At 43.7% G+C, this 17,031-nt stretch overlaps 1 protein-coding gene across 2 annotated transcripts in view; it reads right to left on the reverse strand.

The window, feature by feature from the left end:
* pomt2 (protein-O-mannosyltransferase 2) overlaps nt 1-17,031 on the reverse strand; it is a 217,352-nt gene that overhangs the window by 145,779 nt on the left and 54,542 nt on the right. For both annotated transcript variants that reach the window (XM_060828634.1, XM_060828633.1), the window contains exons 6-7: nt 11,922-12,081; nt 4,849-4,955 (exon numbers count right to left, since the gene is read on the reverse strand). In XM_060828634.1, coding sequence (XP_060684617.1) covers nt 4,849-4,955; nt 11,922-12,081 — 267 coding nt within the window. The remainder of the gene's footprint in view (nt 1-4,848; nt 4,956-11,921; nt 12,082-17,031) is intronic.

A 17,031-nucleotide genomic window follows, 5' to 3' on the forward strand; every position in this document is an offset into this window, starting at 1 on the left:
GATGTAGAGATGCCGGTGCCAGATTCAGGTGGACAAGTTTAAAAAATCACACCAAGTTATAGTCCAACACGTTTTTTTGGAGGTACAAGCTGTCGGAGCGCTGCTCCTTAATCAGGTAACCAGGTTACCAGCTTTGATTCAGCAAGCCATTAATAAAAGAGCAACAAGAGAAAAGTTCACATTGCACCTGAAACATTTACTCCATTTCTCTCTCCACGAACATGTCCAGCATTCTGTTTGTTTCAGTGATGCAACACTGCAGACTTCAGAAAGTGGCAAAGCCTCCAGATAGCCACCTGCCAAATTCTATTATTAAGAGGCTTCCAATCCACTATCCCTTTAATCTTCCTCAATCTCCTTATTTACAATAACCATTTATTCAGCTAAATGTTACCTCCACGATCAGTGCATTAATGCATCTAAACAAGCATTTCTCGGTTGCTTTCTTAGTTATTTGAAAATGAGAAATCGTGTCAGAAGTATGGCTTTCCATTTCTTGAAGTACATCATTGGGGTAGGACAAAGTGGTCATTACCAGGCACATTTTGAAGATGAAGAGATTTTGCTTACATGCCCCCGTCACACAATGTTAGCAGGTAACATTAAGGGTACAGAAGGCTGTCCTGAACATGTTATTCTACTGCTCTGACTGAAGTTTTGATTCAATATCAAAACTAAACATTGACACCACAGCAAAGCAACAATAGTGGAGGTTAGTGTCACCCTGTCCAGTCTAGATGAAGTATGTTGGAGTATTGACAAATTAGGTGTGTAATGCTGGAAAAGTACAGCAGGTCAGGTAGTAAGCATCCGTCGAGCAGGAAAATCGACATTTCGGGAATAAGTCCTTTTTTTTAGATTAGATTGGATTACCTACAGTGTGGAAACAGGCCCTTCGGCCCAACAAGTCCACACCGACCCGCCGAAGCACAACCTAACACTACAGGCAATTTAGCATGGCCAATTCACCTGACCTGCACATGTTTGGACTGTGGGAGGAAACCGGAGCACCCGGAGGAAACCCACACAGACACGGGGAGAACGTGCAAACTCCACACAGAGAGTTGCCTGAGGCGGGAATTGAACCCTGGTCTCTGCGCTGTGAGGCAGCAGTGCTAACCACTGTGCCACCATGCCGCCCACTAAGAAGTTTGCATGTAAGCCTTAACTATTATTGTGGGGCGGGGGGGGGGAGGAGGAAGGAGGAGGAAATGGCCTATTGGCATTATCGCCAGACTGTTAGTCCAAAGATCCAGGTAATGTCTGGTGCCCTGGGTTCAAATCCTGCCCCAGCAGATGGTGGAATTTGCATTCAGTAAAACTTTGAAATTAAACGTCTAATGATGTTGATTGTCATAACAATCTATCTCATTTACTAATGTTCTTTAGACAGACAAACAGTCATTGTTGATGAAGGGCTTATGCTAGAAACATCAATTCTCCTGTCCTTGGATGCTGCCTGACCTGCTGTGCTTTTCCAGTACCGCACCTCGACTCTCATCTCCAGCATCTGCAGTCCTCACTTTCTCCGAACTGTCAGCCTTTCTTGGTCTGACCCACATAGGACTCCAGACCCATAATAATGTGGTTGCCTCTTAACTGCCCTCTGGGCAATTAGGGATGTTGGCCTAGCCAGTGGCGCCTTCATCCAGTGAATGAAATTAATTTCAACTTGAAAAATTTGCAGACCCTATCCACGCTCCTCAATCTTCTACACTTTTGCGCTGTCCTTCTTCAACCTTCTCTGCTCCCCAACAAAAATTCATGCTGATTACAGTCTTTGATTGCAGTTGAAATGCTCCATCCCAGGAAACATCCTGGTGAATCCTCCTTGCACCCCTTCAATGTGGTCATATCCTTCTTAGAATGTGGTGACCAGAACAGCACACACTACTCCAGCTGTGGCCAAATTTCTGTGCACCTCCAGGACCCTCCTGCTCTTGTAATCTATGCCAAAACTGATAAAGGCAAGCTTCCGACATGTCTTAACTACGTAGCACCTTGCACCACCCCATATGTATCAGGGTTAAATTCTACCTGCTGCTGATCTGCCCAACTGAACAATCCATTTATATCTTCATACAATTCCTCTTCCACATTCCTCCTCACTGTCAACCATATGGTCAATCTTTGTATCATCTACAAACCTGCTTATGATTTTTCACACATTCTCATCTATATTAAAATAATAAAGGATCTAGCACTGGTCCATGTGGTATGCCACTGCACACCGGGCTCCAGTCTCACAAACAGCCTTCTACCACTACCGTCTGTCCCTATCACTAGGTTAATTTTGGATCCATCTTGTCAAGTTACTCTGAATCTCACTTGCTTACACCTTGTCAAGGGCCTTGCTTAAATTCATATGAACTACATCACCTATTCTACGTCATCCAAACAATTGGTCATTGACTCAAATAAATTCTACAGATTTCGTAGGCATGACCTCTGTCTGACACATTCACGCTGACCATCTCTGATCAAGCCTTGCCTCTCCAAACGGACATTCATGTCTTCTTTCCTATTTTCTCCAATAGCTTCCCAACCAGTGAGGTTAGACTCAGTGGTCTGCAGTTCTCTGGTCTCTCTCTACCATCCTGCTTGTAAAGTGGAACCACATTAGCTATCTTCCGGTCCTCTGGCAACACCTTCCCTTCAGCCCCTAGTCCAGGTTCCTTGATGTCTGCAAAAGTCTTGAACATAACCTATCTGGATCTGAGGGTTTGTCCACTTATAAATCCAGCAAAACCTCCAACAGCTCCTCTTCACTTCTTATGTCAGTTACGAGTGTATACTGCAAGGACCTGTTTTGGATCCATTGTTGCCATTTTTATAAAGGACCTGGATGAGGGCAGAGAAGGACGAGTTAGTAAATTTGCAGATGACACTAGGGTAAATAGAGTTGTGGATAGTGACAAAGGATGTTGCAGGTTACAGAGAGACATAGATAAACTGCTGGGCTGAGAGGTGACAAATGGAGTTTAATGTGGAAAGGTGTGAGGTGATTCACTTTGGAAGGAGTAACAGGAATGCACATATTGGGCGAATGGCAAGAATCTTGGTAATGTAGATGAGCAGAGAGCTAGAATATAGAACAATAAACAGGTCCTTTGACCCTTGATGTTGTGCCGACCTGTGAACTAACCTGAGCCCATCACTCTACACTATCCCATCATCATCCTTGTGCTTATCCAAGGACTGCTTAAATGCCCCCAATTTTTACTGGGTTAAGTCCATCAGCAGGTATGGTATTCCATGCCCTTGGCACTGAGTAAAGGACCTGCCTCAGACAGGTGTCTTAAATCTATCACCCCTCAATTTGCAGCCATGCCCCCTCATACAAGCCGACATCATGATCTTAGGAAAAAGACTTTCCCTTCTAATCCTCTGATCATCTTGTATGTCTCTATTAAATCCCCCCTTAGCCTTCTTCTTTCCAATGAGAACAGACCCAAGTCCCTCAGCCTTTTCTCATAAGATCTTCGCTCCAGACCAGGCAACATCCTGGTAAATCTCCTCTGCACCTTCTCCAAAGCTTCCACATCCGTCCTGTAATGGGATGACCAGAGCTGTACACAATATTCCAAGTGCGGCCCCACTAGCGTTTTGTACATCATGGCTCTAGAACTCAATCCCTCTACCAATGAAACCTAACACACCGTGTGCCTTCTTAACAGCACTATCACCCTGGGTGGCAACTTTCAGGGATCGATGTACATGGACTCCAAGATCCCTCAGCACATCCACACTACCAAGAATCTTTCCATTGACCCAGTATTCTGCCTTCCTGTTAATCTTCCCAAAGTGAAACACCTCACATTTAGCTGCATTGAACTCCATTTGCCACCTCTCAGCCCAATTCTGCAGTTTATCCAAGTCTCCCTGCAACATTCTTCCACACTCTCCACTATTCCATCGACTTTGGTGTCATCTGCAAACTTGATAACCTATCCATCCATGCCTGCAAATGACCAACAGCAGTGGTCTCAAAACAGATCCTTGCCGCACACCACTAGTAATCAAACTCCAGGCTTAATATTTTTCATAAACCACCACTTGTTGTCTTCTTACAGAAAGCCAGTTTCTAATCCAAACTGCTAAATCACCCTCAATCCCATGCCTGTGCATTTTCTCCAGCAGCCTACCATGTGGAACCTTATCAAAGGCTTTACTGAAGTCCATGTATACCACGTCAACTGCCCTACCTACATGTATATGCTTGGTCACCTTCTCAAAAAACTCAATGAGGTTTGTGTGATATGACCTGCCCTTGACAAAAACATGTCGACTATCTGAAATCAAATGGCTGATTACGAGATGATTGTAAGAGAGGATTTATAATCCTTTTCAAAACTTTTCCTACAACAGCAGATGTAAGGCTGACTGGTCTATAATTACCTGGGTCATCTCTGCTGCCCTTCTTGAAAAAGGGCATAACATTTGCAATCCTCCAGTCCTCTGGAACTGAACCTGTAGACAATGACGACTCAAAGATCAAGACCAAAGGCACCACCATCTCCTTCCTAGAGAATCCTTGGATAATTCTCATCCAGTCCAGGGGACTTACCTACTTTCACAGATTCTAGAACTGATAACACCTCCTCCTTACTAACCCATATTCCTTCTAGTCTAATAACCCATATTTCGGTCTTCTCCTCTACAATATTCTCCTTATCCTGAGTGAAAACAGATGAGAAATATTTGTTTGGTGCCTCTCCGATCTCCACAGGATCCACACACAATTTCCCACTTCTGTCTTTGAGAGAATATCAGGAAAATTCTTCCAAAAGGGTTTCTCTCAAACAGAAGCATCCAACCTGTTAAACAGAATTCAAGGTAGCAACTCACCTTTTGTTCAAAATTATGAAGTGAATTCCAAACAATGCTGTGTAGAACACAAGAGGAAGGAGGATCAGACACAAAACTCGTGCCAGCAGGTGTTTCCCAAATTCAACCTGCAACAATAAAGTAGGTATCAGTCAAAGGAAAAACTGCCTTTGAGCTTTGTAACAGATGGTAAAGACACCATAGTCCCAGAAAACTATTGGGCTGCTCTATCAGAATGAAGAGTCGGGGCAGGTTTAACCTGAAGGTCACCATACCCAGGCAAGGGAAGAGGCTGTGAAGGGGCAATAGGATTAGGGTTCTGTCATCTTTATGGTGACCACAATCTGTGTGGGAATTGAACCTGTAATATTGGCATCACTCTATATTGCAAACCAGCCAATCAGCCAACTGACCTGACAGTCCATAAACTTTGTAACAAACACTCCATTTAACAACCAACATTTTACTCCCCTTTCATTCAACTTTTAGATCATATACGCTCAGTATTCATAAAGTGAATCAGAAACTGCTGGAAAAACGTTTCAGGCCCAGTGAACTCATCTCTTATAGATGTTGTTGAGTGTGGGGTGCTGGAAAAACACAGGTCAGGCAGCAACTGAGAAGAAGTAGTATCGACGTTCTGTCAAAGATCGCCCTGATGAAGGGCTAAGAACAGATATCCTTAATTGTTCTGAACAAATGCACTTCCACCCCCAATCGGGGTCAAGCGCTTTCTTGCATATCCTGTTTAGTTCTAGTGTGTAACAGCTTTGTCAAATGTAAGGCTATAAACTCTCTCAATATAGGGTTCTTCAGGTTCATCAGTAACTGTTTCATTCTGTTGGTAGGTTTGTGGGCTGCCAATGGTGCGAAGGGGTCAGAGTAGTCCGGGAGTCATCTCAGAGGTATCTCTGTATGTTAGTGTGGCTGGAGTTTGAGTGTGTTGTGTCTACTTGGTTGGCTTAGTTGTTAAAGAATTGGCAGACTGTGTTTATCGGGTACCCGTTATTTTTGGAAATGCTGTGTAAATAGTTTTCTTCTGTTGCTTGTAGTTCCTGGGTGCTGTAGAGTGTTGTGGCCCGTTTAAATAATGCTCTGATGCAGTTCCATTTGTGGGTGTTGGGATAATTGCTTCTGTAGTTAAGCACCTGGTCTGTGTGTGTAGCTTTCCTGTAGATGCTGTTTGTTCCACTGTGATATCTACAAAGGGGAGTCTGTTGTTGTTTTCCTCCTCCACTTGTGAAATTTACACCAGTAAAGGATGTTGTTGATGAAGTTGGAGGTTTCATCTAATTTGTTCCGTTTTGTGATGACACATGTGTCATCCATGTAGCAGACCCAAAGTTTGGGTTGGATCGTGGAGACGGCTGTTTGAGTCTCTGCATCACTGCTTTTGCTAATAAGCCTGATATTGGTGATCCTTTGAGTGTTCTGTTGGTTTGTTTACTGGTCTTGTCCTCGAAGGTGGCGTGGATAGTGAGGCATAGGTCTATTAGCTTGAGGATGTTGACCTTGCTGATGAAGTTGGTGTTGTCTGGTGTTTGTGTCCTTGTTTTGACTAGTAGTGTGGTCAGTGTTTATTTACTCAGGCTGATGTTAATTGATGTGAACAGTTACATCAAAGGAGACCATTATTTCATCATATTCTAATTTGGTAGCTTTGACGTTCAGGAATTGTTGTGTGGAGTGGCATGAGTCTTCTACGAGGTATTTCAGTTTTCGGTGAAGTTCCTTTGCAAATCTATATGTCAATATGCCAGGGAATGAGACTACGGGTCTGAGTTTGTGACCGTAGGTAATCCGTAGAAACGAGGTGTGTTGGATCCATCAGGTTTCATTTTTTTGGGTATCTGTCTTGTTAATTTGGCCTGATTTATGAAGCTTCTTCAATGTAGCCGTGATACGGTTTTCTAGATGTGGAGTCGCGTCTATCACCTGTTTGCAGGGGTTGGCGGTTTTTGCCTGAAACATCAATTCTCCTGCCCCCAGATGCTGCCTGATCTGCTATGTTTTTCCAGCACCACACTCTCAACTCTGGTCTCCAGCATCTGCAGTCCTCACTTTCTTATAGATGCTGCCAAACCTACTGTGTTTTTCCAGCAATTTCTGATTTTGTTTGATTTCCTACATTTGCAGTTCTTTGGGTATTTTCCCCTCCTCAGCATTCATGACCATATCTCTGCACAACACTAAAATCACCAAACTTTATCTCCTTCATGCCCTGTGATGGAACAGTAAAATCATGTTCAATTCAACTATCTTAAGATCTTGTACATTCATTATCATGTTGCAGTTGTATAAGACTCTGGTGAGGCCTCATCTGGAGTATTGTGTGCAGTTTTGGTCGCCATACTATAGGAAGGATGTGGAAGCTTTAGAACGAGTGCAGAGGAGGTTTACCAGGATGTTGCCTGGAATGGTAGGAAAATCTTATGAGGAAAGGCTGAGGCACTTGGGGCTGTTCTCATTGGAGAAGAGAAGGTTTAGGGGAGATCTGATAGAAGTGTATAAGATGATTAGGGGTTTAGATAGGGTAGATACTAAGAACCTTTTACCGCTAATGGAGTCAGGTGTTACTAGGGGACATAGCTTTAAATTAAGGGGTGGTAGGTATAGGACAGATGTTAGGGGTAGATTCTTCACACAGCGGGTTGTGAGTTCATGGAATGCCCTGCCCGTATCAGTGGTGAACTCTCCTTCTTTATGGTCATTTAAGCGGGCATTGGATTGGCATTTGGAAGTTATTGGGCTAGTATAGGTTAGGTAGGACTCGGTCGGCGCAACATCGAGGGCCGAAGGGCATGTACTGCGCTGTATCCTTCTATGTTCTATGTTCTATGTTCTAACTATCATACTACCAACCTACCCCTCATGATTGGGTGGATAGAGACAAGCTTTTTCTCAGGATGAAGGGTTCAATAACAAGAGGTCACGCTTTCAAGTGAGAAGTGAAAAGTTTATGGGGGATACACACAGCAAATACTTCACACAGAGGGTGGTGGGTGTTTGGAACGCATTGCCAACAGAGGTGGTAGAGGCAGGCATGGTAGATTCATTTAATATGCGTCTGGATAGATGCACGAGTAGGTGGGGAGCAGAAGGATACAGATGCTTAGGAATTGACTGACAGGTTTAGACAGTACATTTGGATCAGCTCAAGCTTGAAGGGTCAAAGGGCCTGTTCCTGGGCTGTAAAGTTTCTTTGTTCTGTGTGCAACAATTGTAGCTCACCATTTCTCAAGTCAAACTCCTACATTCTCACCATTGCAGAAGGTATTTCTTTTGAGTCAGACAGATTCCAGCTGTCTATAAGCTCCAAATAGGTCTGAGGTTTGGAAACTGCTCCAACAACTGGTAACAACTCCTCTATCCTTGAGCTACAGCCTATTAGAAATCGCCATACCATTAATACAGCTTTGCTCAATGCTGCACTGAACCATCTTCACAGTTCCCTCTAAACATCCTCTCTCTCCCAACAGTGTTAAGAGATTTGCAGTAAGCAGTCATCTCCATACCTCTTACTGCAGTTGGCCTTGGTCATTCATGGGATGTTGACGTATTGCCAATCACTAGCTGCACTCATTACAGTGGTGGGGAGCTGCCTTCTTGAATCAATGCACTCAGGACCTTTACTCAGCTGCACTAAAGGAACAGTGATTTTTTCCAAGACAGGAAATAGGTAGAAAGAGGGATAGGGATGTAAGGCAGGATTTCAGGCAGCTAGGGTGGAAGCTGAGAGCTAGAACAGAGTTGTTATCTCTGGTTTGTTGCTCGTGCCACGTGATAGCGAAGCAAGGAGTAGGGAGAGATATCAGCTGCACACGTGGCTGCAAGGATAGTGCAAGAGGGTGGGTTTCAGGTTCTTGGATAATTAGGGCTCATTCTGGGGAAGGTGGGACTTATACAAACAGGACAGTCTTCACTTGAACTAGAGGGGTACTAATATCCTGGGTGGGAAATTTGCTGGTACGATTCGAGTGGGTTTAAACTAGCTCAGCAGGGCGTTGGGAACCTGAGGTGTAGTTGCAGTGCACAGGAGGATGACAGGGACAGGATTTCAGAGTCACAGGAATGTGCTAGCAGACAGCAAGCTGGTTCAAAGTGTGTCTACTTCAATGCCAGAAGTATCCGAAATAAGGCAGATGAGCTTGCAGTATGGATAGGTACCTGGGATGTCGATGTTGTGGCCATTACAGAGACATGGATAGAGCAAGGTCAGGAATGGATGCTGCAGGTTCCAGGGTTTAGATCTTTCATTAAGAACAAGGAAGGTGGTAAAAGAGGGGGAGGCGTGGCCTTGTTAGTCAAGGATAATATAACAGTGGCTGAAAGAACTTTTGATGAGGACTCTTCTACCGAGATAGTGTGGGCTGAGGTTAGAAACAGGAAAGGAGAGGTCACACTGCTTGGAGTTTTTTTTATATGCCTCCACAGAGTTCTAGGGAGGTGGAAGAGGGGATTGGCAAAACTATTCTGAGTAGGAGTGAAAGGAAGAAGGGTCATTATGGGGTCTTTAACTTGCCCAACATTGACTGGAAATGCTATAACTCTAGTACGTCAGATGGATCAGTTTTTGTCCAATGTCTGCAGGAGGGCTTCCTCACCTATTATGTTGACGGGCCGACAAGAGGGAAGGCCACTCTGGATCTGGTGCTGGGTAACGACCCAGGCCAGGTGTTTGATTTAGTGGTAGGTGAGCACTTGGAGAGAGTGACCATAATTCAGTTACTTTTAGTTTAGCGATGGAAAGGAATAGGTACATGCCATAGATCAAGAGTTACGGATGGGGCAAGGGCAATTATAATGTGATTAGGTAAAAATTAGGATGCATAGAATGAGGTAGCAAAATGTGGGGGATGCAGACAATGGAAATGTGGAGCTGGTTTAAGGAACAAATATTGCTTGTCTTTGATAGGTATATGTCCCTGTCAGGCAGGGAGGAAGTGATAATGTAAAGGAACCGTGGTTTACGACAGAAATTGCATCTCTTGTGAAGCAGAAGAAGGAGGCTTATGTGTTGATGAGGCAAGATGGTTCAGATGAGGCGATGGAGAGTTACAGATCAGCTAGGAAGGATTTAAAGAGAGAGTTAAGAGGAGCAAAGGGAGGACATGAGCAGTCTTTAGCAAATAGAATAAAGGAGAACCCTAAAGCTTTCTATAGGTATGTGAGGAATAAAAAGATGATTAGGGTAGGAATAGGGCCATAGAAGTGGGAAGTTGAGTGTGGACCCTGTGGAGAGTGGAGAGGCGCTAAACGAACATTTCTCATCAGTTTTCACTCAGGAAAAGGAGAATATTGTAGAGGAGAAGAATGAGGTACGAGATATTAGACGAGAAAGGAGTGAGGTTAGTTACGAACAGGTGTTATCAATTCTAGAAGGGGTGAAAGTAGACAAGTGCCTGGGCCTGATGGGATCTATCAGAAGATTCTCTGGGAAGCTAGGAAGGAGACAGCAGAGCCTTTGGCTTTGATATTTTCATTGTCATTGTCTACAGGTTTAGTACCAGAGGACTGGAGGATTGCAAATGTTGGTGCCCTTGTTCAAGAAGGGCAGTAGAGATGACCGAGGTAATTATAGACCAGTGAGTCTTACTTCTGCTGTAGGAAAGGTTTTGGAAAGGATTGTAAGAGATTAGATTTATAATCATCTAGGAAACAACAATTTGATTTCAGATAGTCAACATGGTCTCGTCAAGGGCAGGTGGTGTCTCACAAACCTGAGTTTTTTGAGAAGGTGACTAAGCATGTAGATGTGGGTAGGGCAGTTGACATGGTGTACACGGACTTCAGTAAAGCCTTTGATAAAGTTGCACATGGTAGACTGTTGGAGAAAATGCAGAGGCACTGGAATAGAGGGTAATGTAACAGTGTGTATTAGAAACTGGCTTTCTGAAAGGCGGCAGCGAGTGGTGGTTGATGGAAAATATTCAACCTGGAGTCCGGTTACTCGTGGTGTGGCACAAGGATCTGTTACTCTTCGGAGGGTCTGTATGGACTTGTTAGGCCAAAGGGTCTGTTTTCATTGTGTAGTGAATCTAGTCTAATCCAATCTAAATGTATTCCGTTTTCTAGCAGTTCATTTCATTGTCAACATATCCACAGGGATCCAGACCCTCCCCCACTGATCCAGGAGCAGCAGTGTGTACTGTTGACAAGATGCAATGCAGAAATTCACGAACAATTCTCAGACAACACTGCCCAAACTTACAACAACTTCCAACTCAAAGGACAAAGGCAACAGGCACATGGGCACACCATCACCCACAGGTTCCTCTCCAATCCACTCACCATACGGACTTGAAAGCGTAATGCTGTTCCTTCATTGTCGCTGAGTCAAATTCTTGGAATTCCGTCCTTAACAATATTGGGGATCAACCGATAGCATGTGGATTACAGTGGATCAAGGCGGCAGCTCACCCCCACCTTCTCAATAAATGGACAACAAATGTTGGCTCAGCCAGCAAAGCCAACATCGCATGACTAGTTTTTGAAAAATCCACTGTCTTCTAGGTAGCGCACGAACAGAGTGTTTGTGGATGTCCTGCCAATTAAGCTTTAGTCCTGTACAGCGTCAACACCCAGGCAAAGGAAAAGCATTGCATCACATTTGTGCCTTTTTTTTTGCCAATGCACCTGTGGAGTATGGCAATCGCTGCCTGGCCAGCATTTATGGCCCATTCCTAGCTGCCTTTGAACTGAGTGGTTTGCTAGGCCATTTCAGAAGGCAGTTGCATTTGGCTGGAGTCACTTGTAGGCCAGACACAGGGAGGCTGGCAGATTTCCTTTTTGTGAAAGACATTAGCAACCCAGAATTCATCGACCCTACCTATCAGCCTTCTTGCATTGAACCAGATGAAATTTAATCCAACAGGCATTCCTCATTGTCTGTAGTGTTCCAGCCTGACTGGTCTCTTCATTTTATGTTTTTCCTTCCAGCCTTGCACTTGCCACCCCATTGTTGAGGGTCCCACCCCTCTGCTAATTTTCAATCTTGCTGTTTAACCCAGTAATTAATGCACTGAGGCAATAAAAGAACTGCTCAGAAAGAAACATTATCTCTAAAATACAATACTGTCAGAGTAACCGCTTACCAGAGAAACATCAAGAGCCCCAAGAAGCTGCCAGAGATCACAGGCAGTGTTAATTCCGACCAGAAGGATCACAAAAATTCCAACAAACTTTACCCCAAGTGCTCCAGCAAGATTAACTCCGGTCAGCATTAACCACTTCCACCAAGTTACAGAGAAAGGCCTGGTAAAAAGAGAACAAATATAAAAACATGAATATTATAAGAGATTAATTTCATTCCTTGATCCAGATAATGCATAATACACACCCCACAGGGCAGCACACTTTAAATTTCAGAACACTACCCACCAATAGCTATTAGCATTTTGAGGCTATTTAGCCTATTACGCTCATACGAACCCTTTGAAAGAGCTATCCAATTAGTCTGACAGCACTGCCTTCTTCTCATTGTCCAGATTTTTCCCCTTGAAATATTTAACTAATACCCTTTCAAATATTAATAATCAATTACTATCAGCTCTTCAGACAGCACATGCTCTATCTCAGAAGATAAACATACAGGACAGATAAATACATGAGATAAAATTAACACAGAAAACTCAATAGTGATACATTACGCTAAGGTTAATAGAACAGGCAATGTAATCCACATGTTACAGTTTATAACAATAACATAAAGCAAACCGGAGGGTATACATACACAAATCTTTTTTAAAAAGGCCAGAGTCATCACGACACAGAAGGAGACCATTTAGCTCAGTGATCTCTGTAAAGCCAAACAGTCTTATTCCTATAACCTTGGGAGTTTATATCAAGCTGGCATGTTATAGTTGGTAAAATGCTGGGGACTGAGCTGTAGGGCTTGTGATGAAGTGGTAGCACCCCTATCTCTGAACCAAGAGGCCCAGGTTCAATCCCACCTGCTCCAGAGGTGTGTACTAATGCATTTCTGAACAGGTTGAATGGGAAAAAAAAACTTGAGAAGTGACAAGAGTCAAGTATTCACAGCTGCTAATGATATGAAATTTGGTGAGAATGTAATCTGAGACAAGAACACAAAGGTGCCACAGCAGCAACAGATTTGAATTCAAGGGACACTGGCACCAGGACAGGGGAAGGAGCGAGCTATTCTAATGGGACTAGCTCCACCTGAGTCATGCTGGGACCAGACTCATAGAACATAGAAAAATACAGCGCAGTACAGGCCCTTCGGCCCTCGATGTTGCGCCAATCCAAGCCCACCTAACCTACACTAGCCCACTTTCCTCCATATACCTATCCAGTGCCCGTTTAAATGCCCATAAAGAGGGAGAGTCCACCACTGTTACTGGCAGGGCATTCCATGAACCCACGACTCGCTGAGTAAAGAATCTGTCCTATACCTACCTCCCCTTAATTTAAAGCTATGCCCCCTCGTAATATCTGACTCCATACATGGAAAAAGGTTCTCATGGTCAACCCTATCTAAACCCCTAATCATCTTGTACACCTCTATCAAGTCACCCCTAAACCTTCTTTTCTCCAATGAAAAGAAACTCCTGGTGAATTGCATAAAAGGGCTGTGGATAAGCCTGTAAAATAGATGGTAAGGTGTTCAGTTGTATGAAAATTATGGGAAGAATTAAAGGGGAGGGAAGACTCAGGTTATTAACATTTCCAGAATAGGAAGTAGGGCAGAGAGTATGGAAAGTCTCAGGAATCTAACTTCACGCATGGCAGATAAAAGGGATAACTATGAGTAGGGCATCAAAGAAGGTAAGACTGAGGGTGTTGTACTTAAATGCATATAGTATACTAAACCAGGTAAATGAGCTTGTAGCATACATTGAAATTAGTGGGTACAATGTCATGAGAGAGATGTGGCTGCAAAGGGATCAGGGCTGGGAACTTAATATTCAAGGGTAACATCTGAGTGACATGGGTTGAGTGCGTGTGGAGTTAGAGTTGGAGTTGGAGTTTGCATGCCAAACAACCTTGTTACAGAGAAAAAAAATCTTCACAGAAAGAGTTTTCAGCTTTCGGAGCTTTTTGGATTTCGGGATTTCAGATAAAGGATTGTGTACCTGTAATTTATAGAATGTCAACAAGACTTTTTTGTAGCATCTTGAGGTACACCTGACTAGGGAACAGGCAAATCTGGATTTGGTGATGTGTAAAGAGGCATATTTGATTAGAGATCTTAAGATGAAGGAACCCCTAGGGAGAAGGGACCACAAAATGATAGAATTCACCCTGCATTTTGACAGGGAGAAGGTGAATTAGATGTTAGGGCATAACAATGGTCTAAAGGTAACTACAAAGACATGAGGGAGGAGCTGGTCAGAGTTAATTGGAAAGAAGCCCAGCAGGGAAGCCAAAGGACTAGCAATGGCAGGGGTTATAGAGTCATACAGAATGAAAACAGATCCTTCAACTCAACCCATCAATACTGGCCAGGTTTCCTCAACTGAACTAGTCCCACTTGTCTGCATTTGTCTCATATCCCTGTACCTATCCAGATGCCTTTTAAATGTTCTAATTGTAGTCACCTCAACCACATCCTTTGACAGGTCGATCCATAAAGCAACACACTCTGCTTGGAAACATTTTCCCCTTAAGCTCTCTTTCAAATCTTTCTCCTCTCACCTTAAACCTACACGGTCTAATTTTGGACTCCTCCACCCTAGAAAACACTTCGGCTACTCACCTTATCAATGCCTCTCGTTGTTATAAACCTCTCAGGCCACCACTCAAACTCTTATTGTCAGGGGAATAGAGTCCTAGCCTATCCTGCCTCTGCTTACAAGTCAAGCCCTCCAATCTTGGTAATATCCTTGTCAATCTTTTCTGCACCCTTTCCAGTTTAACAACATCCTCCCTATAGCAGGGTGACCAGAATTGTATTTAGTACTTCAAATGTAGCCTTAACAATGTCCAGTACAACTGCAGCATGACGTTTCATTCCCTGTCTAGGTGACATCCTCAGTGCTTGGGAGCCTCCTGTGAAGCGCTTCTGTCATGTTTCCTTCGGCATTTATAGTGGTTTGTCTCTGCCGCTTCTGGTTGTCAGTTGCTGTCCGCTGCAGTGGCCGGTATATTGGGTCCAGGTCGATGTGTTTGTTGATACAATCAGTGGATGAGTGCCATGCCTCTAGGAATTCCCTGGCTGTCTCTGTTTGGCTTGCGCTATAATAGTAGTGTTGTCCCAGTCGAATTCATGTTGTTTGTCACCTGTGTGTGTGGCTACTAGGGAAGATGCAACATAGGAAGCATCCTTTCTGGATACATCATAGCCTGGTATGGCAACTGCTGTTCCCAAGAATGGAAGAAACTACAGAGTTGTGCAAACCAGCTTCCCACTCATTGACTTCATCTCTACTTCCCATTTCATTGAGAAAGCAACCAACATAGTCATTTAAAAGGCATCAGGTACATGAATATAAAGCCAAATGCTGGCAAATGGGACTAGATTAATTTAGCGTATAGGATCAGCTTGGATAAGTTGGACCGAAGGTCTGTATCCAACCTGTTCAGCTCAATGACTCCCTACCAAGAGCCCTCCCAGCCCAGTGATAATCCCTTCCACCCTCTTCTGTTGGGCAGAAGATATAAAAGTTTGTATTCGTGTATGAACAGATTGAAGAACAATTTCTTCCCAGCAGTGATCAGACTTTTAAATGGACCTCTTTAATGTGAACCTCAATCTCTGTCAGCATCTTCGTGGCAGCTATAACATCGTATCCTGCCCTCTGTTCTGTTATCCTGATGCACTTATATAGTAAAATCTACCTGTAAAACACCTAAGGCAACAATTTTCACTGTACCTCAGAACAAACCAAAAGGGCTCCACCCTAAAGTTCTGAAGGAGCTATCTGAGGAAATGTGTCAGGAATCACCAAAGTCAGGAGGGTCTCAGAGGACTTTGTAAAAAATCTATTCATTTCGGGATGTGGGCGTCACTGGCTAGGCAGCATTTATTGCCCACCCCCAATTGCCCAAACACAATTAAGAGTCAACCACATTGTTGAGAGTCTGGAGTCACATGTAAACCAGACCAACTAAGGATGACAGCTTCTCTCCTTAAAGGAAGTGAGTGAACCAGATGAGTCTTTCCGACAATTGGCAAAGGGTACACAGTCTTTAGACTCTTAATTCCAGATTTTTAATGACTTGCAACTCCACCATCTGTCGTAGCAGGATTTGAACCTGGGTTCCAGAACATTGGCTGGGTCTCTGGATTCACATCCAGTCATAATACAACTAGCCCATCGCTTCCTCGCATGGAAAATGGCTAACATAACACTAAAGTGAGGCAGAAAATAGTAAATTAGAGGCCAGTTAGCCTGACCCCCGGGTCATTCGTAAAATTTGAGAATAATTATTAAAGGATGAGATTGTGGAGTACTTGGAAGTGCACGGTAAAATCGGACTGAGTCAGCACGGTTTCATCAAGGGGAGGTCATGATTGAGGAGTTAACCAGCAGGGTAGACAAAGGAAAGCCAGTGGAAATAATTGAATTGATCTTTACAAAGGTTCCCCATACGATAAGAGGATAACAAGATCAGAGCCAATGGTATTAGGGGCAAGGTTCTGGCATGGATAGAGGACTGACTGACTGGCAAAAGGCAGATCATACAGATAAAGAAGTCTTTTTCAAGATGGTAGTCGGTAATTCGTGGAATTCTGCAAGGATCAGTATTTGGACCACAACTCTTCGCATTGTATATTAATGTGGAGAAAGGAACTGACAGCATTGTTGCTCAGTTGCAGATGACACAAAGACAGGTGGAGGGACAGTGTTGAAAAAGCAGGGAGGCAACAGAAAGAATTGGGCAGGCTAGGAAAGTGGGCAAAGATGTGGCAGATGGAACACAATGTAGGAAAGTATGAAGTTACACACTTTGGTGGAAAGAATTGAGGCAGACACCATTTTTATATGTGGAAAGGCTTTGAAAATCAAAGTTAATATGCAGGTTCAGCTGGCAGTTAGGAAGGCAAATGCAATGTTGACATTCATTTCAAGAGGGAGGAGAAAATGAGGACTGCAGATGTTGGAGATTAAAGTCAAGAGTGTGATGCTGGAAGAGCACAGCAGGCCAGGCAGCATCCGAGGAGTAGGAAAATCGTGTTTCAGGCATAAGCTTCCTTAGATGCTGCCTGACCTGCTGTGCTTTTCCAGCATCACACTCTCA

The sequence above is a fragment of the Hemiscyllium ocellatum genome, chromosome 8 (genome assembly GCF_020745735.1).
Source record: "Hemiscyllium ocellatum isolate sHemOce1 chromosome 8, sHemOce1.pat.X.cur, whole genome shotgun sequence".
NCBI lineage: Eukaryota > Metazoa > Chordata > Chondrichthyes > Orectolobiformes > Hemiscylliidae > Hemiscyllium > Hemiscyllium ocellatum.